Below are 26,452 nucleotides of genomic sequence, written 5' to 3' on the forward strand. Positions count from 1 at the left end.
TTGTTTGTAAAGTGGTGCAAACTGAATTATTATTATTTTTTTAAAATAATATTTTGTGTTAATGCAGTGATATATGAGGGTTTTTAATGAGAGAAAGGATTGGGAAAACACCTTCAAATTTTTAAAGTAGGTTTTGGTATTTTTCAGATATTTTCCCTTTCATTTCATACATTTTCCCTCTCACCGCGGCTTCAAATTATTCTCGAATTGCTCCATTCAAAATACCTACAGCACGTTAGTCTATGATCATTGAAATGTCATTTTACAACTTCATTCTGGTTCACCATCGACAAAGATGTCTGCCGTCGGATTGAGGGCGAGTTTTTTGCTTGAAGGGTTTTGAGATAGGTAGTGCTATATTATGCTCAATGCTGATGTATTGAATTCCGATATATTGATGTGTCATTTCAATCTCAAAAATGTCTATTAATTTAAATAAGTACCGCGAGTCTTTGCTCGCAGCTTGGAAAGATGTCCTGGACGATAAAACATCGACAAACTGGTGAGAATTATGTTATTGTTTAGATCAGGCTAAGGTCTTTGCTCTCTTATTGAGACCGGCTTTTTAAACTCTAAATTCCATCAAGTTATTATTAAACATGCGTTTGAACTACATTACTTCAATTCATCTCGAATCGAAAATCGCGTTAAAAATGAAATCGTCTTTCTTTAGTTTCGGTGACTTCATACTTTTTATTACAGGAAAACTTTGTGAATCTCCTGTTGTGCGACCGAGTGCAGTGAGTGGACTCTATCGGACTTTAGAAACCGTTAATACTACGCGGACAGTTCTGTGAGCTGCTAATCAAGGTTTATCATTTTATTTATTCTGCGGACAATCTCCCCTGCCAAAGGCTTCTCGGCTATGGACACCCAGCCAAGCACCACGAAGGTCGATGGTAACAGGATCATCAGAAGGAGCAGTGATCTTACTGTTTCCAAAAAACTAGAGATAATTTATGCAGTAGACATTAGAGATAAGCCCAAAACTGAAATAGCCAGAGAATATGGAATACCTATCTCCACGTTAGCCTCCTTCTTAAAGAATCGCACCATCCTGGAGAGGGCGGCTGCTGAAGGGAGGGACAAGCAGAAGCGACTGCGGGGAGCCAAACACCACACCTTGGAGAAAGAACTGATCACCTGGTACAAAAAGACAAGAAACAACAATGAACCTATTTCAGGAATGTTAGTTAGGGAAAAGGCTCAAGAAATAGCCTTTAGAAGAGGATTAGACTTCAAGCCTTCTAATGGCTGGCTTCAGCGCTTTCAGAACAGATACGACATCACCTCACTCAGTGCCAAAGTCCACGAGGCTCCAGAAGTGGTCGGCACAGGAGATAACTGTTACGATAGTGTGAAACCTATTCTGGAAAAATACACCTTGAGAAATATTTTCACTTGCGGCGAGTTGGGATTATTCTACAATCTGACGCCAGATGGAATAGAAGAAATCAGAGAAGATATTTGCTTCGAAGGGAACAGATCTGAAGACAGGATGACCTTATTGGTTGCCTGCAACGCTAACGGCACGGAGAAGCTCAAGCCTGTGATGGTCGCCAAGTACAATAAGCCGCAGTGCCTCGAGGGGGTACCTCACACCCCGCTGCATTATAAGTCTGACGGGCACGCTTGGATGACTAAAGAAATCTTCCTTTCGTGGTTAAAAGATTTGGAGAAACAGATGTCTCATAAGAACAGGCATATCCTTCTTCTGATGGACAGATCGAGTGTTCACAACCACGAAGCTTTGGCCCTGAATTATATTCGAATTCTTTACTTACCCACTAATGACCTCACTTTCACTCTTCTTCCTTTAGAGCAAGGCATATTCCTTCACTTAAAACATCTCTATCGGAAAAGATTAGTGCAATATTATTTAAGAAAGATTAAAAAAGGTGTACCGATAACAGAAATCAGAAAATGGAGTATCCTCGATGCTATGAGGAACATGGCCGTGTCGTGGGGAAGCCTGGATAAAGAAGTTATCTCCCAATCTTTCCTGAAATGTGGCTTGGGCAATAACACCGGCCTGGACATAGTTATCAAAACTATTCCTGAAGAGTTTGATGAATGGTCGGAGTTGCAATGCTTCATGGACTGTCCGCTGTACTTTGAGGATTTTGCTAATGTGGATAACTCATTAGAAACATTTGCCAATTTTATCATTGAGGCTCCGGAGATTGAGCATATCCCAGATTTCGTGGACGTCAAAGGGGAGCAGGAAGATGAAGAGGTCTTGCAGGAGTTGGAAAGAGAGTTTCCCAAAGCGAGAGAAACTCCGATACCGACGAGAACAGAGGCCTACCTGGCCATAGCCGTTCTGGAGTCCCTCTCGCATCTCCGTGGCGACCCGACTGTTGCTAAATCCATGGCTACACTACGGGAATTTGTTTATAAACAATATAAAACCACACCGACTGAAGTGATTAGAAAATGTTCATAGTTATCAAAATCTGTTTTGGTTATGTAAAATTAATTTTATTGTACCATAAAATATTTTATGAATCTGTTAAAAATATAGTAATTTGTTACACGTGTTTTAATGACCCGGCTAAATATTATGTTATCTATTATTACTTATGAAATATTATGTTACCAAACCCCGACCATGTGTAAAAATGCATCATTGTGAACAGCTGGTGAGAGTTCAAAGTCAATAATCAGGCAGCCAACATAATGAACATAAATTTAAACTACAAAATATAGAGTGTGCCGCAAAACAACCTTCTTAAAACTAACCTATGAATCTTACATATTTTTGCTTTTTATATTATTTTAAAAAAATTTCGCAGTGGAGCCTGTTATGCCTACATTATGTTTTCCATTGCTATTTTTTTCTTTTTCAGAATATTTTGAGTAATCCATGTAACATTTAACCTGAACGCTGAACGCGACTCAAAATTCTAAATTTTTACGCAGCTTTCCGTACTCCAGCTGATTATGTTTTTGTAATAACTTAATTTTTTTTTTAAATGATGTCTTTGTGAATTGCATCATCTTAAAATAGTATGTTATCTACCATTACTAGTTTCCCCAGAATAGCTACTTATATTCAGAGAAATGTTTTTTTTCTTTATGATCTTATAAAAAAATATATAATAAAGAAATACGAAAATATTCTTGAAGTTTTATTATATTTTCCATAAAAGTTTAATAAGTGTTCTTTATAATTAAAAATTGATTATATGAATCTATCCTGTAAATAAATACAGTACTGTGGGTTTGAAAATCATATAAATTTTTTACTTTCACCAGTAAGTTTGCCTACAAAAGTGTGAAATATCAGCTTTTCGGCTCGAAAACGAAAAGAAAGAACTCTTATCTCATTGTTTATTTTATTGCAAACAGATAAGATTTATTTTGGTAAGCTATGCACATTTTTAAAATTCAAAATCCCTATGAAAAGAAGGTGTGTTTTGGTTGTGCATATCGGCCACGGCGGCATTCAACGGGTACGAATTTTTTCATGGCCGACAGGCACTTCTGACACCCAAGTGGTTAAAATGCTGTCCGGTAAAAATGCTGTCATTTAAAAACAAAAAATGATAAAAAAATCCACACTCCGTCACTGTCATTGGCATTGTTTCTCGTGTTCAACAGTTGTTATTAGCAAGTGTGTCAAAAAGCGTGTTCGCTCTTTCATACACACTAAATAATAATAGTTAAAAATGAGACTAATGGTGCCATGCCATTTCGTTGTGATCGTAAAAGCGCGATAATGTAGGTACGTACATATATTATTCAACGAAACTCGAATAAAATATTGCCAGGTGGGTTTTCAAACTTTGACAAAGGATAAAACAGTGGTGACATCTGGTGAAAATATGAATATTTTTTTGTTTGTTAAAAAAAAATGTTACCGGACAGCCAAGTGCCCATAACATTTTTTACTCCAAATGTGCTAAGAAATAGCTGGTTAAAGTTTGTCGGGTACGTGCCGATACACCCTGTATAATACATGCATATTTTATTAATAAAAAGTAGAGAAAAGTCGATGTTTTGTAATCAAGTCGTAAATTTTTTTTTTTCTGGAAGTTACAATGCTAACGCTGGCTAAATCTTATGAGATACGTCAAAATAATGTATTACGGAATTATATATCTTAAAAAGGCCTACAAAAAAGTTCATTATTCTTTATGTCTATCTCTTAAGAATGACCCCCAGTAATGCCTGGTACACATCAGCTAGTTTATAATAAATTGATTATCATTAATGTCAAAAAAGTGCCTTTTCAATGAGAAATGAATTAATAATGTTATTGTCAACTGCATTAATTTTATTTTATTTAGATAAGAAGAAAGAATGCATTATCTTTATTAGAGGAAATGGGTTTGCCTCCTAATCAAAATTTATACAATGAACAATGTATTATTTTATTTTGTATAAATGATAAATGAGCATTATGACTTTTAAAATTTTTTTTATTAATAGAAATTAAACTTAAAAACAATTAATATAAAGCATTATGACATTTTTGTATTACAGTTTTATTTAGAACGCTCATGCTCAGATCCCTGAGGTATTCCTGTGTAGTAAAACCATGTATGATCGTGTGAGAAATGTGGACATCTGTAAAGAAGGCTGACTCAGAGGCGTGTAGAGCAAATGAACGAAGAAAGGAGTGCAAGGAGAATATATGATGCAAATGAGAATGATAGAAGAAGTCGGGGACGCCCGAGGAAGACAAGGTATGATCCAGTGAACCAGATACTTGAGTTGGACCATGTCAAAAGTCAGAATAATAGAAGAGTATGTATGAAGGTGAATGAAGAAAGGAATGTGTTCCAAGAACGAGTTGTTTGGCGGTCCATCCTCTCTGGCTATCCCTGCGGAGAAACTTAGTTAGTTAATAATATTTTTACTAGCTTTGCATATTATCTACTCAAAGACAGACTGCAACTTTGCCATAATATTCTATTAATATTTAAAAAAGCTCAAATATCAACTTATTATGTAAGGAAATATCTAGGGATGTGTGAAATTAGACAGTGATTTCATTCCCCTTCTCTCTTTCGTCTTGCAGAGGATCTTTACTGTTAAAATGGTTGTCACCAACCTCTGCTAAAAGAAGACAATGGAAGAAGATATTTGAAAAATTTCCAGTTTTGCAGTATTTCACCTCAAGTGCACATTCTTAATCTTGATCATTACTTGCATGATAACTGTTATATTATTATGGTGTACATAATAAACCAACAAATTATGAGATGACAAACTAATACATATTTATTGGACATGGTCTGACTAATTGTTAACAAGTTCATAATACCATTGATATTAGAAACACAAGAAGAAATAGCATGGAAGCGTTCCGACTGTCGCCAAGCTACGACCAAACTGGACTATCAAAGCAGCTAAGTAATGAGAATTATGCGTTTGATGTGTAGGTAGAAAGTGCAAGCCGCCCCTGTGCGTAGATGCGATTTGTAGTAGTACGTGTGAACAAAGTTGGTAACACTTTTGTGCATGCGGTTTCATGCTAATAATGGTTTATGACCCATCTCCCTTGTGTCGATTATCTAAGAGGAAGATTATAAAAAATATGACAACACAGAAAATAATAGAATATGTTATAAACATCCATAGAATTTTTTTAACAATACGTGTACTTGTTTACCCTCTAATCTTTTGGAGTTAATTTTCAGTTAATTAAAAGTGTTGTCTTCTTTTCATTTAGGGCGTTATTTGGATATGAAGGGCAAACCAACGACTTGAGAGTGGAGGGCAAGGGCGATGGCGGCATCGAAGAACTCACGGACGATCTCAACAGTGGCAAGATCATGTACGCTTTCGTCAAAGTGGATGACTCCAAAACAAGCCTTTCCAAATATGTTCTGGTCAATTGGCAAGTATGTACCAAATCATTGCTTTAAATAATTATTATTTTTAATGTGAACACTGCACAAGCATCTCAACTGGCCGGAGTCAGCGGTACTATGGCTTACCCAATTGGGGTGTGTTGGGAGCAGGGTTCGAATTACATATATCACAATATAACACGATATACATAGTGGTATTTATTGCCGATATAATATCAATGATATTTATAATTTAATATGTGTCTTTATTTTCTGGGATATTCCCGTGTTTCTCCATTTTTAGCTTCACTGGGATTTCCTTGGGTATTGTCAAGTCTCGCTATTGTACGTTTGGAATTCATTTTAAAATTACTTTGCCCTCGGTATGGTGGAAATCTCTGACCATTGATGACAACTGTTAACCATTTGTAAAATAAGCTTTTTTTTCACTTTGTGAACAATTATTAAATGCTCATACAGCAATACCAACTCTAGAAAGATAATTTTCATCCTTTAACTGTATTTTTGAACCCTGGTTGTGAGGCTGAAGGGAGTAAGGAAGGGAAGGAGATGAGTAGAGGTAGAGGAAGGTTGGGAATTATCTGGCTATTCAGATATTTTACATGACCTGCTATTCGAACACGACCCATCTAACCACTAACCAAATGTTGAAATTTGGTTATGTTGTTTTTCATTTTAGCTACCTTTATATCAATACTTTCGTTTAAACTCTACCTTGAATAGGAATCCAATGTCAAAATAGATAAAATTTCATGAATGCGCCTTTATATGTCCATGTTTATCTCTGTACAAATATTTTTTCGACACACCTTGATGGCAATCTTTAATATTTGTAAAATTTTTTAGATAAGGTTGTTTGTAATTACTGAGTAAGTACATAGTTCTTAAAAGACGCAACAGAATATTGAAAAGATTACATCAAATTAATTTACATACAATATATTTCTGTAGTACCTTCAATCTTACTACATAGTATGATTAATGTTTCTTTCATTCTTTTTTGTTCATTCTCCAGACTAATTTTACCATCATACCATTTCACGCAGGGGTCGGCAGAGATGTTGGAAAGCTATACAACTCTGTCTTTCATTCCTTGGCATAGCCTAACTTGTTTTTAATTCGCTTTATTATGGCATGTTCCTCCTCCTTCTTTATAAGCATCACTTTCATAATCTTGTTAATTATGTTTTACTCAGTTTGCATTCTTCTCCAATACAGTCATAAACGGTTTAACACACATACACCTCAGGGATCTCATTTGTATTGCATTCTACTTTTTTCCTTCCTCTGACAGTTCCAATCCCTCTGTTCCGGAGTTATTTGTGATCAATCATTATTTTTATATCACAAAAAATTTACTAATGTATTGACAAATCAGAACTTCTTCATAGCATGAATGTCCGTAAGATTTAGTAAAAACAGATTGCTTTGCACAATTAGATCTAGATAGATATCTTATTTATTAAATCCTTTTTGTAATCTTTTTCTTTTCACATTATGATAAGTCTACAACATAATATTGTGTAAACGTATAATCATTCATGTTATACAGCTTTTCATTATAAAAAAATGATATGTAATCTAGTTAACATATTAAATTTATTTAAGGTCATTTTATTGAAACATATTTTTGGCTTCTCCTTCTTCCTTCTTCGCCTTGCCTCACAACATACCCAAATTGGGTACGCCATAGTCCCACTGGTTCCGGCAGCTTGGGACTCTTGCGGTACTCACATAATTAAAAATAAGTTTTATAAATGTTTTTTTAGAGGAGCGTAATTTTTATTTTTTTTAAATTTTTAAATAAAAATATACTAGGTAATAAAGATTAGGCAAACAAAATATCACTTTATTTCATTACATTACAAACCTCTCTAATCCAGCATTTCAAAGATACGGCACTTCTAATAAATTACAGCACTATCTGAGATAAGAAATTCGCAGAAGCCCAATAGATTATAGCATAAATACACACAAAGTGAATATCCCTTTTCCGTACATTTCAGTAATCTGGTGCCAGATTAGTGGGATGCTATTGTAAATCTTCAACATACACACAATAATATTTGATGAAATGTACATACATATATCTACATAGATATATTAAAGGATCATAAGCACCTATGTTGATATCCGGATAAAACAAAATAATGACAAAACAGAACACAATAAGAATAATAGGTTAGGTTAGGTTTTTCTTAAATTTTTTTTGCAATCTTCGGTTTTGTCACTGTTTTGTTTTGTTATTGTTCTGTTTGGTCACTGTGCTGTTTTGTCACTGTTCTGTATTGTCACTCTTCTGTTCTTGATTTCTAGGGTGAGGGAGCCCCCACAGTCAGAAAGGGGACATGCGCCAACCACCTGAGGGAGGTGTCGTCGCTGTTCTGCGGCGCGCACCTGACTTTCAACGCGCGTACAGAGGAGGACATGGATGCACAGATCATAGTAGACAAGGTGGCCAACTCGGGGTCAGCGTACAGCTTCAAGGCGCCTCGCTCAGATCACTCCGGACCCACGGGACCGGTCGGGACCGCTTATCATAGGGTAATTCCAGGTAAATACGTGACTAACCTTTTACCTGCATACCTCGCACTATACGTATTCTTCCGTTGTGCTGACCAGTGGCAGCTCGTGACTTTTGGGTGTACTAGAGTGCTAATATTACAAAAAATAGTATTATTGATGTTGTAGCTGAAAACTTCTTCTTTTTTGAAAATTCTGTTTTTTTTTTCATTAAATCTGTGCGGACAAACTGTATTTTCGAAAAAAGCTGTAATATATAACATCAATAATGTCGAATTTTTCAAACTTTAGCCCTCTATCACACTCAAAAGTCACGAGCCGCCACTGATCCTGACTCTTACATGAACCGATTCTTTTCATGACCCGACTCTTGACTTATCCGTACTCTTGACATAACCTGACTCTTGACGTGACTTGATTATTGACATGACTCAACTGTTAACAAGATCTGATTCGACATAATCAACAATACGGGTCGCCGCACGCCGGCCATCTGAGGCCAACATGCATCTCCGGCCTCGACCTACTTCGAGTATGAACTCTCCAGAAAGTCCAGTCTAAAAATCAGTTCAGTCTAGTATTCAATAAGTCACCGCACCCCCCGCGCGCCGCCTCACTTGCATCTCCTACCTTTCGTCTAGCCTCCGCCTGCATGGCGTCGAGGACTGATCCACGTCTTACTGAGGGCCCATGAAGATCCGTGATCTTCACCACCAGATGCACGCATCCCATCGTGATGCATACCAACTTACAACAACATCAGAAGCCTTCGCCTTTGCAACCAAATCCCTCCGTGATGTGACCTACGTGTTATGCATTCCATTGTGATATATATACACAACTACACTGTCTACATTCTACATAATAAACCCCAATAATTCGCAAATCCGTGTAATTCGAAATTTTCGCCAAAAAATCCCCAGAATTTTTTTTCATACGAAATTCTTTTTTATTTCTAAATTCGTTAATTCCTAATATTAAATTTATTTTTGTCCACTTACGAAAATTTGTTTGTGACGTGAAAAAAAACGATTTTTACGAAAGTAAATCATAAATCTGAATCTGACAGATAGCCATGGCGGTAAAACGCCTGAAAAGTGTCTTTTTACATGGTTATACATTGTCCTAATTCATATTATTATTTTGTAAAAAGGAATGTCTAATTGTTTAGTTGTCGAATTTGAAGGGCTGACCTGAGCATAATCGGCCGAGATATATCAATTTACACGGTAATATGTTGTATTTTTACATCAAATTTTATTTGCATCAAATATTTGAATTTAAATTGCATACGCAGAAATATATCTTATTTTTACTAGTTTATTTAGAATATCTGAATTTTAAGGGCCGGCTGAGATGGAAATCGGCCGTAAAATTTCGATTTGTGCGGATATTACCGTATTTTTACGAATTTACTTAAAATATTTAAGTTTAAAGGGTCGGTCGCGATGGCAATCTGCCGCTAAAGTTTTATTTACGCGGAAATGCGTGGTATTTATAAGTATTTACTTTAATTGAATACTGAATTTGAAGGGCTGGCTGCGAAGCTAATCATCAGCTGCAAAGTTTCGTTTTCCGACGAAAAAGTTTTGTACTTTTATGAATTCACTTAGAATAACTGAATTGGAAGAACCAACCGCGGCTATAATCGTTTGCGAACATTCGATTTACACGGGAATAAGTTGTATTAGTATGAATATACTCCGAAGAACCTTCCCGAATTTGAAGGGGCGGCTGAGGATCTCGATTTTTGGCAATTTTTTATTCCTTCAAATTTTAAATTACGTAGGAATTTGTTAATTCGAAATTTGATTTATGATGTCCCGTGGATTTCAAATTAACGGGGTTCTGCCTCTTAACATGACTTGAATCTTGACATGACCCGACTCTCAACACGACCCAATTTTGACATGACCTGACTCTTGCATGACCTGGCTATTGAAATAACACAACTTGTGACATGACCCGACTCTTTACGTAATACGATTCGACTTGACCTGACTCTTGTTATAACCCAACTCTTGCCATGGCTTGACTCTTGAAATGATTTGAATCTTGACATAACCTGACTCTTGCCATGACCTTGACTTGATTCGACCCTTGAACTTATTGTTATCCAGTGAACAGAATTTTTTATACATGAATTTTTCAATTATTATTTATTAGGTAATATTCTCACAGGGTGAATAATAATACTTAATTCAATTCTGATTCCAGGAAAAGAAATAAATTCTAAGGAAAGGGACCAATTCTGGATTAAAGAAGAAGAGGAAGAAAAGAAAAGGGTGGCAGCAGAAAAGATAAGAAGACTTCAGGTGAGAAAATATTAATTATTATTCCATAAAGCAACTTTATGAATATTAAACAAACAAAATATCTTATATATATGTATATAGTTTTGGATTTTCTGTTTTATACTAAATACGAGGTGACTTTCATAACATTTTTCTAATGTCCATAGTAATATTAAAAAAAAAATTATATTTATGAATTCATGCTCAGAAATAGTTTTTCTTATTTTTTCCAAAAGAAAAATGATAACAATTGTGAAACGTTTCAAAGTCTAACACATCAATATAAAAGAAATAACATATTATCTTGCTTTGAATATTCACTCTTCTCTGCTATTTCTGGCTGGTAATGGAGTGTGGGCGGTGACATTTGTTGACATTTACCATGTATCATGTCATACTAGAATTTTAATGAATGGAAAGACTTGCATAAAATTAGCATTGAGAGAATTGTCATTTTATTATTATGTATATGTTAATTATCATTCCTTATTATTTATCCTCTATCTATGTACATAAATATTTTAAACTGGATTAATTTAGTTATGCGATATATATTTATTAATTGTGTAATTATTAGCAACTAGAGTAATAATATTATAGATGCTTTACACAAAAAATATGTGGTATTTTTTAACTGAACCCATTTTCCTACAAAATGCTGTTCCTCAAGGTTCAAACCTAGGTCAACCTTTACTTTACTCTTTTTAAAGTTATTCTCATGTAAAATATTTGCTTTTTGTATGATGGCCTTTTACATTAAGAATTTATTGTGATATTATGCTAGCGGAATAATAGTTAATAGACTGTAATTCTCGCAATGTATTATCCCAATTTTTTTTTTTTTTTTTTTTAAATAAAGAAAGACAAACATTCCCGGGTTACGAATAACCCAACAATGTTTGAAAATCTCCTACTACCACCACAGAAATCAAGCCGAGGAATCAAACACGTGACGCTCGGGTGAGACCCAAGCGCTATGCCCACTCAACCACTGACCGGTCTGTAATTGTTTGTCTTGTTGAGTTTGTCCCTCTTTCAAGCTGTATCTCTCATATGAGATGTCAGTCACACGTTTGTTACAATCGTTAATACCACATAGCAGAATTAGATTGATTTTTTTATGGTAACCGAATAAAACAGAACAGTGACAGAAGAGAACATGATAAAGGTTTTTTGTTAGTTCTTGAAGTTTTCTTCACTTTTTTAATGTTCTATTTTACCACTGTTCTGTTTTGTCATGGAACTATTTTTTTATCATGAATACCAGGAGCGTAACAAGGCAGAGGAGGAGATCAAAGCGCGAGACGCCCGCGAGGCTACCGAGAGGGAGACTGCAGCGGAGATGAGAAATGAAGCCATCGCCAGGAGAAGAGCGGCAGAACACAGTCAAGAGATCGCTCGGCGGAGGGAGGAAGATCACAAGGAAACACAGAGGTGAGTCAACTTTACTCTAATGGTACCACTGTTTGTGCTGAAGATGTTAAAATAATATTCAAATTGGAAAAAAAAATAGTCTTGTAAATTTTTTCACAATATGCAAAGAAGAATCATTTTGTAGAAATGTAGGTCAACATAATTTACATAAGCCAATGAACATTAATTAACCCTAGTTGGATAGCGCTCGCATACCAGTTTTGTATGAAATAGGTCAATTAATATGACTTGAATGAAAATAACCGAATAATTAAATTATTAATTTTTTCACTGAATTTGTGCACCAATGACAAAGCTAGCTGTGCAAATGAAACATCGCTAACATTGAATTAACAGGTCTAAAAATAGTTTTTAAATAAGATAAAGTTTCAGGGAGCTGTTGTTTTTCTAACAATAACAAAACTGGCTATAAATGAAATGTCGTTACAACTTAATATGTCAACATCATAAATGATAGAAACATATGAAAGAATGTAACCGCGCACACGAAAATTTCGCCAACATCGTTTACCCATACTACTGCCAATCTCGTCTACGCACAGTGGCGCTTCGCCTTATATTTCTACATACACACCAAATGCATAGCTTTCATTAATTTTCACATTTTTCTCTGCTGCTTTGATGGTATTAGTAGTAGATAGTAGCTCGGTGACAGCGCTATTCCACCTTATATTCCATTATAATATTCAACTGCAAGAGAAACAAAAAAATGTTTCATGAATGAGTTAAAAAATATATATATATATATACATATTTCAATATTCTAGGAAGGGCTGATGGTTAACAATATGGAATTTTTTCATCTTAATCCATAAGTAATTACTAACGTTTAAATCTGCGGGATGGACTCTTCTCCTTGCCAAATTATCTCACCATTCTTCCTCACCAACGTATGTAACTATTTGTGGTAAAATCACAAACAGTACAGTCATTATGGCGGGATGAGGCCTGTTTGTAAATGTATTCCATTTGTAGATAGTTTTCTGCCGCTAGGCGATGGAAATGGCTTCGATATGAATATGTTTATTTATTTATATTATACGATCATACTGGCTTTTACATTCATGTGATATGCACTATAATTTAGTGCAACAGAATTCTTAAAGTAAAGTTTGCTATTGAAATTATATGGAAACAATGCAGAATAATATGTAGTACAGTAGAACCCCGTTAATTCGAACCCCGATAATTCGAAAAAACGCGTAATTCGAAATTTTCGCCAAAAAAATTTCCGCTGAAAAATTTTTTCATACAAAATTTTTTTTAATTCGAAATTCGTTAATTCGTAATTCGAAATTTATTTTTGTCCGCGCACGAAAATTTGTTCGTGTAATTCGAAAAAATTTGATTTTTGCGAAAATAAATCATAATATTTCGTAAATCTGAATCTAAAAGTCAGCCGTGGCGGTAAAACGCCGAAAAATGTATTTTTACGTGGCTATACATCGTCCTAATTAGTATTATTATTTTGTAAATCTGAATCGATTTACACTGGAATGTCGTACTTTTTCAAATTTATTTCGAATATCCGAGTTTGAAGGGCCGAGAAAATACGTTTTACGCGGAAATATGTCGTAGTTTTACGAGTTTACACCAAATATCTGAATTCAAAGGGCCGGCCGCGACGAAACTCGTTCGCGAAATTTCGATTGACGCGTAAATGTATCGTATATTTACGAATTTATTTCGAATATTTGAATTTAAATGGCCCGCTGCGACCGAATCGGCCGCGAAATCTCGATTTACGCGTAAATATATCGTATTTTTACGAATTTATTTCGAATATCTGAATTTTAAAGGGCCCGCCGCGACGGAAATCGGACGCGAAATTTCAATTTACGCGGAAATATATCGTATTTTTACTAACTTTACTTCGAATATCCGAGTTAAAAAATACGGCGCGACGGAAATCGGCCGAAAAATTTCGATTCACGCCGAAATATGACATATTTTTACGAATTTACTTCAAATATCTGAACTTAAAAGGCCGGCCGCGTAGAAAAACTGCCGATATAATTCGATTTACGCGGAAATATTTCATATTTTTACGAATTTACATCAAATATCTGAATTTAAAGGGTCGGCCGCGACGGAAATCGGCCGCACATTCTCCATTTACACGGAAATATATCGTATTTTTGCGAATTTATTTCGAATATCTGAATTTAAAGAGCCGGCCGCGACGGAATACGGCCGCGAATTCTCGTTTTACGCGGACATATATCGTATTTTTACGAATTTAAATTCAGCTATTTGAAATAAAGGGCCGGCTGCGACGGAAAATTACCGGAAATTCTCGATTTACGCGGAAATATATCGTATTTCTACGAATATCTCAATTTAAAGGGTAGGCCGCGACCGAAATTGGCAACGAAATCTCGATTTACGCGTAAATATATAGCATTTTTACGAATTTATTGCGAATATCTGAATTTAAAGGGCCCGCCGATATGTTAATCGGCCGCGAAAATAAAGAAATAATTGGTTTTAATACGAATTTACAACTAAAATACCACCTGGATTTGAAGAGGCGGCCGAGAAAATCGATTTTCGGCGTATTTTTTTATTTTTTTTTTTCATAAAATTTCGAATTACGTGGGAATTCGTTAATTCGAAATTTGATTTTTGATGTCCCGTGGATTTCGAATTAACGAGGTTCTACTGTATTATGCTAACATTAGTTATTATTGAGGTATGTTATTACATATAGCCTTCTTGTAACTATATTCCTTCCAGTTGAACACATCTACTATTTCTGGTTTTTATTCTAGATACATACAGAGTAGGAGGTTGACTACCCTTTTCCTTGCAGTATTTATTACAAAATTTGAGGGTTTCTGCCTTTTTCCTAAACAAAATTTACATACCCTCACTTGGTTTGACAAGGATCTAACTGTCATTTTGGATCAAAATGACCATTGAATGGTAAACCGTTTCTTTAGCTCATATCTACATCCAAAATAATGTTGAAGTCATTCTGTTAAGTATTAACAAAGTTAGTAATGTACCAAAGTTTCAACATCAGACACTTTGCAAACAAATTGACTCTATGGGTAGTAGCTGTTTGTTCCCAAAACCAAACAAATTATCCTGAGAACTTTGTATTTGACATTATCTTGTCGTAGTAGTGCCCAGAACTTTGTATTTTTTATTTGACATTATCTTGTCGTAGTAGTGCCCAGAACCTTGCTATAAATGAATTTGGAGGAATTACGAGAATAAATAGAAAAGATTATTGCTATTGAAATTTCTCCTTTTAATTAGTTTTTATTGAGAAGTGGAAGTGCACATAAACTGTGAGAATTTCCGACACCATCTTTAAGAAATATAACGGTTAATATGAGGCCTGAAGGATTAATAATATGTAATGAAAATAAAGACACAAAAACCCTGTTCACAAAAAGTTGAACAAGGTTCAAAGGAAAATTAGAACCTTGTAAAATAAAATATTCTGTCCTTGCTGGTCGAACAAGTTTCCAACTTCACAAGTAGGTATGTTCTAGAATCTAGAATATAAATTTATACATCCGATTTAATTTGTTTTTCATTTATAATGAAGAACTAAAATACCATATATTAGATAAAACCATAAATTTGGCAATTGTTATAGGTTTTATAAGAAATTAGATTGGAATTCCATAACTCAGAATAAAGTAATGTTAAGTTACAACCAAAGATATTAGAACATGAGAAGATATGCTGTAAGTGGCCAATACTACTGCATGCCTTCGCTTATGCTACGCTAAAGTGTCCGTCCTTTCCAAACCCTGAGGTGATAACTCACAAAAGTGGCGCTATAAAAATTGTCAAATTATTATTGCGCTATTACCAATACTTATAAATGACAAAGGCTAGATTGATTGTTTGCAAGACACAAATCGTTGTAAAAATTGATATTTCAATCAAATCATTCAAGTTTACTGTTCATTTGATAAAAGTTCTTATTCTCAGAACAGATAAAAAGGAATAAGTTTAGTGCGATCTGGACTCTGGATGCGTTTAGCTTAACAACCTATAACAATTGTTTCATACCCACAATTAAATAAATAAATTTCTTCCGTACAGTTTTTATTTGTTTTGGCCATTAATGTTAATCACAATAACGCACGTAATATGTGTTTTTGTTGTAGTAAAAATCCATAAAATGACATTTTTTATTTTTTACTTATTTGAATTTATTTTGTATTTGATCACCGCAAAAGAGTTCCATCTGCTCCCAACCATCTGGAGCCAGTCAGACTATGGTATACCCAATTAGGGTATGTTGTGAGGCTGACAATGGTGAAGATGGGAAGGAGACGGGGAAGAGGAAGGTGGGGAAGTACATATAAACAAACCACTGCCGGGACACTCTTCTTAAATATCTAGATTTATTAAAATAAACAAATCCACGCCGGGACACTGTACTTAAATAGATTTGTTTAAATAAACAAACCCCTGCCGGGACACTCTTCTTAAATATCTAGATTTATTAAAATAAACAAATCCACGCCGGGACACTGTACTTAAATAGATTTGTTTAAATAAACAAACCCCTGCCGGGACACTCTTCTTAAATATCTAGATTTATTAAACTAAACAAATCCACGCCGGGACACTGTACTTAAATAAAACTGTAGATTTGTTTAAATAAACAAACCCCTGCCGGGACACTCTTCTCAAATATCTGGGAGTTAATGCTAGAAATGTCACTTTTGATAAATTGATTTGGGTACCAGAAAGTACTTTATAACGTCCCTTATTTGAATGCATTGAATACCTATATCAGGTGCGCTAGATTGATAAAATAGTGTGAGTTCACTGTAGTGGGTGATTTAGAGGTTGTAGGTTCACTTGAGACCTGTAAATAACAAAAAAATTTACATAATTCTTATTTAACTCAAAAACTAAAAATATGCTTTATAAAACTAAAAAACTCACTGAATCATCAAGTGGTAGTTTGCAACAGCTCATGCAAAAAGTCTCCGATTTTTGTTGCTGGTTTAAAATAATTTTGGCCAAATTGAAACTAGCAAATGATGCTATCGCAAGTAGGAAAGCAGGTTCCATTTCTCCCCGTTGCGTCAATCCATTTTTCTACCATTTTTCCTTCCTTTGGAAATCTGAAATATTTTAAGATTCTACGAGTATAATTTACGACACATAAAAACTGAAATATGCAGGATGTCCGGGAGATGCTTTACCTAACAAAAATAAATAATAAATTTTCATGTGAAAACTGCACAAGCGTGACTGCTCCCAACCACCTGGAGACAGTGAGATTCTGGCATCCTCAATGGTTGTGAAGCTGAATGGGGTAAAGTTCCTTAATCAGCTTACTTCTTAAGACGCACAAATTATTTAAACACTTTGTTTTAATTCCATTAATATTTAATATTTGGCTAATTTATATAGCGCCGTTTTCGTGAGAAATCACCTCAAGGGCGCTGATTACTACAAGAAACAACTATTTACGTCGGGAGATGGTAAAAGATGCATTTAAATTCCATTTTTCTAATCAATGTTCATGGGTAAAAACTAAAGATGGGTAATAATATTTTGTATTTGAAAAGCAAAACATTTGCCTTTTTTTCTACCACTTACACATTATCAAGAAAAATAGTACATTTGAAAAAATTGTATTTTGAAATATTGATGGTCTGTATTAAAACGTAATCGCGTCCCATCACTAGCTTTGATTTACTGGCCAGGATAGCTTTGCAGCCAGCGTACGGGGGCTAACGTCAATAAAAACATTGAAAAATCATTAAAAATTGATATTGTATTCTAATTTTGTACTTACTGGTGAAATACTCAATTTGTTTTGAAGTTCACTTGGGGTGTCGCATTTTTACAAATTTGCGCTGAACAAGAAATTTTTTTGAATAAAACAGGGACGAACTTTGCTCAGTGACAACACAAAAGCAACTAATTTCCGACGAATTCTTTCCGCATTAACATCACGCTCAATAGACAATAGAATAGGCATACCTCACAGCATATCTCCTTGTATTCTTACATCTTTGGTTACAACCTTGTCAAACCAAAGTGACGATATATGTATTATAAAATTGTTAATTTGATGTAATATTTTCTCTTCCAGACTTCTAAAAGAGCAGGAAGAGAATGCCTCCCGCAGTGGAGTGAACACCAGTGAGGCCTTGCGGCGGCAGAGGTCCCGGGAGGCCAAGGAGCTCATCGGCCACTCAACCTCCGCAGCCCGGGCCGTCTTCCAACAGAATTCCTCGCAAGGGCAGATGAACAACAAGTAAGCCATGTCTAATTTCTCCTCTGGTGTTATAGATTTCCTTGATCTGAAAGTGTTTTGATCACCTTTAAGAATATACCGCTAAACTAAAATAAATGCGCATAAGGTTTCCATTGAAGAAGAGCTTTCACACTTAGTTACGAAGCTTGGTTATGGTTCTTTAAAAACTGAACTTAAAAAAATAGATATACCTGTGATCCAGCAAGTATATCTATACACAGATATAGCCACACCTTTTGTGAGATTACATAAAGTATGCTGCCCGCGAATGATCTGAGCTGCAAAGCTGCAAACTTCATCACACACAGAATGATAATCAAATGTCAGCTGTTCATTATGTATATGTACCTATTTATTAATAAATTGCTGCCCATAACAAGGAGGTACCTGCGCTTTCTTAAAAATAATATGTATCACTTTTAATTTCCCTTTTTTGTCATATTTATTTGCAGAGCTTTCATTCCTCAAAAGCCGGTTCGCAACTCTGTTGTCTCCCAGCGCATCAACAGTCTGACGCAGAGCGCCGAAGCTAGTAACGCGCCGCCGCCGAAAGCACTAACCCCGGAGGAGCAGACCTCACTCAAAACTAGTCCCATCAAAAACATAGATAAGATCAAACTAAGCTTGGAAAGCCCCTCGCAAATCCAACAATCAATTCAAATCGTCAGTGACCTCAGTCCGAATGAAATTAACCCCATTCAATTCACTTCACTATCCTCAAGCAATGAACCGCCTATTCCCGAAATTAAAGAAGAACCATTGACTGCAGCGGCAGTAGAAAAAGAACTGAATCGAAGCCCGAATCACACAAACCCTCAAAACGAAGATTTCATCAAGCAGAATATTCTAGAAAATGATATCTTCGATTCTTCCGTTTCTACATCCAGCAGCAATGATCTCGACGATGACGACAGCGATAACAAGTTTAGCACTATAAAGCGGTCGCCGCACAGTAAGAACAATGTTTCAGACAGTTCCGACGGAAAGGAGCACGGAGACTTGAGCAGACAGAATACGGTGATTGAGAATGTAAACTATAAGGATGGGAATGAACACACCAATGGAAATAGCACACCTGATGGTAAGTACACCCTAATAACCTATCCTGTTTATGGGGGGACTACAGTACAGCACCCTCAGTTTAATTCTACCAATAAAATTTTGTTAGCTATTGTTTTTCCAACCTGTTTTTCTTACATTCTGTTTCCTGTGACCTTTATATTTTAGTTGTTGAAGATGGTAACAGAATTAAAATGGTTTATTTATTGTTTTAGATGTTTCCCCAGAGGCCCTTGAAGATGATGGAATCTACCAGGACCTGGATGATGATCCAGGACTAACAGCAAGAGCCCTCTATGATTACCAAGCAGGTAATTCTTTTGTAATTTATATCTTGTCTTCATTTTACAGATTACAGTTCATGTGCGCCAATAATAATTACAGCCCACCGTATTTTTTGTATTATTATTATTTTTTTCATTAACTCCACCCAGAAGGCCCTGATGAAAATAATTTACGTCAGGGCCTATGTCATCTTTAGAGATGATATGTGGAAGGTATTTTTAAGGAAAGGAGAGGAAGATTTGGGAAAGAAAAAGGTATGAGGGGTGGGTAGGAATCTAGGAATTAGTGTGTATTATATTAATCCCTTCCAGCGCGGTGCAAGGCGATGGGTCTAGAGAGTCCAGCTGGAGAGGTCAATAACTTAACTTTTCTATGTTTTCTTTCAGCCGATGAGTCGGAGATAACCTTCGACCCGGGAGACATCATCAGTCACATCGATCAGATCGACGAGGGCTGGTGGCAGGGCCTGGGCCCTCAGGGCGTCTTTGGCCTGTTCCCCGCCAACTACGTGGAAGTGTTGCCCTGCAAACCCAAACATTAGACCAACCCAATCATTAACTCCAGACCCCGAACCCTTCAAACAATATCACTCGCTCGTATTATACCAAACTAAAACTAATCTATAATCATTGAGTTTTTTTTTAAACCTTGTGAATACAGTGGAACCCTCTTATAAGATTATTCAATGGACAAAACAAATTTTTTTTTTAGCCAAAGGGACCCCCATTGTATCATATACAATATTTTTACGGTTTGCCTCAAATTCAATTCACCACTTTCAAAGAAGCCGGACTTGTCTAAGTATGTAATAAACATTTTTGAATAACAAATAAAAATTGAATCATATTCTACATCAGAGTATTTTGAATACTCAATTTTCAGGTTCTGTATGAAAAAATTTGATGTCAGTGACCTTATGTGAGTGTTTTACTGTATGAGTTTACTTTTTACAACTTCTGATATTTTATGTATTGATTAGGTTTTTTGTAATGGTTTTGTGGGGTGAATTATGATATCATGACAATCGGAAAACTATTGTTATCTTATTAAAATGTCTGACCAATTCTATCTCAATAATAATTCAGCATTTGAATCCTAAACACTTGATAGCTTGATATAAGTACTTTGCAATAATAATAAAACAAATCCAAAATGATCAATGTCAGCACCACATAAAATCATACAAAAATCGCAATTTTTTACCATTAAAATATCTCAGACAGCATTTCGTAATATTCATTTCATTGTGTTATAGTAAAATCTCAATCTATTATATTTTGATTTGTGGTCCTGAAATAAACTTTGTATGATTAGAAATTTCTCCAAAAGGGGTGAGACTGGTGCTGAATGTAAAATATTTGTCCATGTAAAATAAAGTAGACATAAAGATATGCAACATGTTCTTGTATCAATTCTTAAATATGTATTACATATATATACAGTGAAACTCTCTTATAAGGTTTTCCAAGTGGATCAAAACTTCTTATTTGGAAAAACCATATGTGATGTCGGACAGCAAACTGACATCTACATTTTTACTCCAAATAAGCTCAGGAATCACTGGTTAAAGTCTGGCAGGTATATCCTGTTACACCCTGTATGTGGGATAAAGTCTGGCAGGTATATCCTTTTACACCCTGTATGTGGGGCAAAGTCTGGCAGGTATATCCTGTCACACATTGTATGTGGGATAAAGTCTGGCAGGTATATCCTGTTACACCCTGTATGTGGGATAAATCGGTCCATTTTTGATCCCGTCCTCAAAGAAAACTTATTCAGCATGAAAACTGTGTGGGAACTTTATAAGTTGTTTTCACTGTATTAGTGACATAAAAACCTTTGCTTATTATATTTACTCTATTATGTCGTCCAATGTTTTGCAACTGTGTCAGTCTGTTAAACATGAAATTATAAAATATTGTAGATTGACATTTTACTCTACTTTTAAAAATATTTTTAGTAAACTTTAAGCTGCCAATAATTTGAAAAAATTGTCAAATTCGTGATGATTGCATTGTTAGATTATTTTTACTATATTGACTAATGCCTACAATATTATTTTATATAAATAAAAAAAATGTATTATATGCATAGATTATAATGCTTAACACAATTTCTAGCTAGTCTAATTCTCTAGTTTGTATGTAAGGTTGCCAACCCATTCTTAATTTACGAAAAGATAGTGCGATGTTTCAAAAACTTTATGATAATGTGTTTAATCAGCTTCTTAGATTTTTTGCATCAATTTCGTTTTGTAAGTATATATATATTTTATGATAAACTTTGTGCTAAAACTCAAATTCGTCAAATTGAAGAATGCATTTCCAAGAATGCCTCGATTGAAGACTGGTCTAAACGTCTGGTTATAAAAATAAATTATTTTATGTATTAATGCTTAGTATAGATTATTTGCTCATTAAAGATGGAGATATGTACTTGTGATGCAATCTTTACAAGCGTCGAATCGTAGCTCACATTTTAATTTTGTTTCAAATACAAATAAATTTATTGATAATGATACAGTGAAACTCTCTTATAAGCTTTTCCAATTGACCTGAAAATTAACTTCTTATGTAGGAAAACCGTATTGTGGTATAAATAGGGCAATTTTTTTATTTCAGTCTTCAAGGGACGGTAAAACTTCTAAAACATGAAAACTTCTGTTGTGAAAACCTTATAAGTGGGTTTCATTGTGTGACATTTTTGCATGTTGACTCAAAAGTATATTATAGACTGCTCCAAATTGAATTATGTTTACACAATTTTCACAAATGTTCAATAGGATTTATCTTGGACTGCGTTAATGATTATTACAGGATGTAAAAATATGTGCAGTTAAACGAGGGACTTCAAAAAACTACTTATCTGGGAAAATATGGTTTGAAAACCATACTTTCCAATATGCTTTAAAACTCATAAGTGGGTTTTACTGTACGCTTGATGTTTGATCTCCTAACATAAAAATAAATCATTGCTTGTCAAACATAGAGATCTCCAAAGTTGAATTCTGAGTAAGCGTGATTCAATTTCGAGACCAACAGTCTTTATGAATGTATAGTATTTTGTCTAAATGTAGTACAATAATGTTATTATTAAAATATGTACGTATGTATTGTGGTCGGTGTGTTTCGGGACATATTTACCCAAATCGCTCGTGTCCCATTAAATTCCTAGAGAGTTTCTCAGTAATTATTGTTCATAAAATAATATTATAGAAATAGTCAAATTGAAACACCAATTCCAACTAATTATAAATAATTAAATGTAGGCTTTGTGTAAGGCTTTTCATTTCATTCATGTCATCCTCCTTTGCTTGCGGTTCTATTAATATGTACTCTAAATGTTAAATCTATCATATTCAAGAAGATTATAAGATTAATTACAGTGAAAATCTCTAATAAGGTTATTCAGAAGATCGAAAAAAAACTGAACCTTATAATAGGGTTTCACTAAATCTCGAAAATAATAATTTAAAAATTGAAATGTATATTATAAAACTTTATGCAACACTTTTATATTCAAACTTTTTTTATTTATTTTTAATAAACTTTTACGACAAACATTCCTCGGGGTTTGCAAATTCACGAATAACCTAACTACAATGTTTGAATTCTTCTACATACTTTCATAATTTAAAGCTTAGTTTGCAGATGATTAAACCTGCAATTTCTGGGTGTGAACCCGATTCTTTGCCCACTCGGTTACTAACGATTCTAAAAGACAAATATGAAACAAAGTTTGTGTGAGGCAAATGATTATAAGGCACAAAACTAGTAAATGTATTTTCCTTTTACAGTGTAAATCTCTTTTAAGGTTTTCCAAGGGAATGAAAAAATTTAAAAACCTTATAAATGTGAGTTTCACTGTACAGTGAAACTCTCTTATTAGGTTTTACAAGGGACTAAAAAAAGATACGTGGGAAAATCTTATAATATGTAACTTCTTAACAATGAAAACTTAATATTTTAATATTTGAAACTGTTATTTCGTGGTGGAATTCCATTATAAATATATATAAAGAACACAATTTTAAACTTTTTTCCACTTGTTTTTATTGATGAAAACTTCATATGGGGGAACCTTTTAAATTTTCCGTGTAACAATGTGCTATTAAATTAAGTTTTTTCTTTCATTATATACTTTATTGTTAACTGCCGACTCTTACTGAGTTTAGGCTTGCTTATATCTCGTATTTTCTCTATCCATTCATTCTTCTGACATTTTAGTTATAAGGTCACATTAAACATTCATAAAATATGTAAGTATTCACTAAATATGACTGCCCTAGAATATTTTCATCCGTGGAGACACAAGCTTTATACATTTGTACTTCTATTAGAGCAAATTAATTTCTTAATTTTTTATTAGAATTTACATTGTAAAGTTGTAACATAAAAGTATAATATTGTGGTCATTATAATATTTCCAGTACACTGAATAATGTGCTATGAAAATTTTATGACCTGGGAGTTGGAATAGAGGATAGAGTGGACACATTTTGCATCGTAATTCAAGCTCATAACATTAAAACACAAAGCATTTGTACTTAAGTGTAAAAATATTATAATAAAATATCAGAGTTTGAAATATAATGTATAAATCTGATATTGAATCACTATATAATTCTATAAATACCTTTGTTACAGAACAATCAGTCAAAGTTTGTTGAATTGAGAGTGATTGATGTACTTTAAAAGCCAAGACACTCATTCCAAGGTTCCTCCATGTACAGGGTTTTCCAATAAGAGGTGTTATTTTGATATTCAATCGTAAAAGATCAATGGTTTCGTTGCTTGTGTGGCACGTAGCGCCGTCTTGTTGAAAGTAAACGTTGTCCAGATCAATACCATCCAATTCCGGCCATAAAAAATCATTATTCATCTCTCGATAGCGCAATCCATTCACCGTAACTGTTGCTCCAGCCTCATTTTCGAAAAAGTAAAGTCCAATGACTCCGCCGGACCATAAACCGCACCAAACACTCACACGTTGAGGATAAAGAGGCTTTTCAACAATAACTCTTGGGTTTTCCGAGCCTCAGATGCGACAATTTTGCTTGTTGACGAAGCCACCGAGGTGGAAATGGGCCTCATCACTCAAGATGATTTGCATTTGATTCACTCAAGTGAATTTTAATCATTTCAATGCGTTGTTGAAGCGTGTATCGTTCCATTTTTATTAATGGCGTAGTTTCTGCTTGTCAAATGTCAAAAAATGACAGCTTCAAAAGTAACATCTACCGAAATAGCGGGCTATTCAAAATAACACCTCTTATTGGAAAACACTGTATATTGTTTTATCCAATGTTTCTCAATGAATACCTAACATAAAATGTACTTCATTCTATATAGTATGTGTTTAATTTTATATTTACCACAACTCTTTTACTATAAAATGTAGTTCACTGTTCCAAGATATAGTATTCAATGCAACAATAGTATATTTACTATAAAATCCAGTTTATTGTATCCAACGTCCCCCAAAGTAACCTTGAAACACTATGCAGGTCTGTGAATGCGTACATCAATAAGAAATCCCATGCCTAAACTGTGTTCAATATAATTTATCTTACATTGTTTTGTTGCTCTTAAAAGCTAACCCAATGATATTACAATACATCTAGTTATGGTTTCACAAAAGTGGCAAGTAACAAATTCTTAAATTAAACACTGCTCATTGTATGTATGAACGAAATAGATATAGGATCGGGCGGCATTTTCGTATTTAAAAGTTTCAACAAATAGTACGTTCTACATTGAAATTACAAGATACGCTTACACAACGAATATGGAATGCTGTATGAGACGACCTTCTGCCAGTAGGTTGTCCTTCCTATACTTATGTGTTGCTACATTCGCCATCTCGCTTTCTCTAATGCCGCTTAAAATCTTCAGGAAACAATCAATATACATAATTGTATTATTTATAATAATAAGTAATTTGCATGTATTTATGAAGGAAATGTTATTCCTTGGCTTTAATCGCGTTTACCATGTAATGGACACTTTCTAATGGGAATGTGATGACACATGAGAACATTTTGACACACATTTACACAATTTTGTTAGAGATAGCACACAACTACCGTGTCTTTTGCTTGGCACTTTTGAGATCTCTACAGCATGTCTGTATGTAGTTTGTAATGTCATTGGCTGTACCACCATTTTACTTTATATCCCTCCGTAAACATCGATCAAATGTGTATATATTTTTATCCCTAAAGTATCTAGTAATTTTTTAAAGGCCATAATCCTTTTACTTATTTCCTCATATTTCAAAATTATCTCAATATAAGAAAAAATTCACATATACTTTTTGCTTAGCAATTTGCCAAAATTAATTTACTCAATAGGTTTGGTTCAAAATTACTAATTGTAAGTTACTTTGGTCAACAATTTCTAATTTGATTTACCCACATTTATTTTACTGAAATTGAGATTGAACATTAGTTATGTAAAATATATTTTTTATTGATTAAAGGACCAACCTTAAAAATAATGTCTTAGTTCGTAAAAAAATCTGTAAAAATAGAGTAATAGATGATTTTCTTTAAAATATTCACGTATAATTTGTATTAGTAACCCTAGTGATTTACTTTTAAATATTTTGTTGTATATAAATTCATTTTGGTAACTTACAAAAAACAGTTATGGAGAATTTCTAGTGGAGATGCAATTTATTATTTTTAAATATTTTTTAGCCTTCAATTAATACGTTATAATGATAAGCATTATTTGTGTATTGTGCAGTTTCAAATGAATTTATATAACCTTTTTAGATTTTTACCT

The 26,452-nt window shown here is 34.3% G+C and overlaps 1 protein-coding gene across 2 annotated transcripts; it reads left to right on the forward strand.

Moving 5' to 3' along the window:
* Positions 1 to 294: 294 nt before the first annotated feature.
* Positions 295 to 26,191, forward strand: Abp1 (Actin binding protein 1). Of its 2 annotated transcripts, XM_089633224.1 has the most exons (9): positions 295 to 502; positions 5,681 to 5,852; positions 8,139 to 8,376; positions 10,563 to 10,660; positions 11,907 to 12,073; positions 18,156 to 18,320; positions 18,773 to 19,401; positions 19,595 to 19,690; positions 20,051 to 26,191. In XM_089633224.1, exons 1-9 carry the CDS (start codon positions 420 to 422, stop codon positions 20,203 to 20,205), a joined length of 1,803 nt encoding a protein of 600 aa, XP_089489350.1. In that variant the 5' UTR covers positions 295 to 419; the 3' UTR covers positions 20,206 to 26,191. The 2 variants fall into 2 exon arrangements, with proteins under 2 accessions (XP_089489350.1, XP_089489351.1); XM_089633225.1 differs by lacking the exons at positions 5,681 to 5,852; positions 8,139 to 8,376; positions 10,563 to 10,660; ... (3 more) ...; positions 19,595 to 19,690; positions 20,051 to 26,191 and adding an exon at positions 703 to 3,101 and having other exon boundaries at positions 379 to 502.
* The last annotated feature ends 261 nt before the right edge of the window (positions 26,192 to 26,452 follow it).

This window comes from Hesperophylax consimilis, chromosome 7 (genome assembly GCF_061612785.1).
Source record: "Hesperophylax consimilis isolate HC1 chromosome 7, BYU_Hcon_1.0, whole genome shotgun sequence".
Classification (NCBI taxonomy): Eukaryota; Metazoa; Arthropoda; class Insecta; order Trichoptera; family Limnephilidae; genus Hesperophylax; species Hesperophylax consimilis.

Coding starts and splice junctions, on each gene's coding strand:
- Abp1 (XM_089633224.1), top strand. CDS start 420: ATGTCTATTAATTTAAATAAGTACCGCGAGTCTTTGCTCGCAGCTTGG. Junction 8,377..10,562: donor TTATCATAGGGTAATTCCAG/GTAAATACGTGA, acceptor TTCTGATTCCAG/GAAAAGAAATAAATTCTAAG. Junction 19,691..20,050: donor CCTCTATGATTACCAAGCAG/GTAATTCTTTTG, acceptor GTTTTCTTTCAG/CCGATGAGTCGGAGATAACC.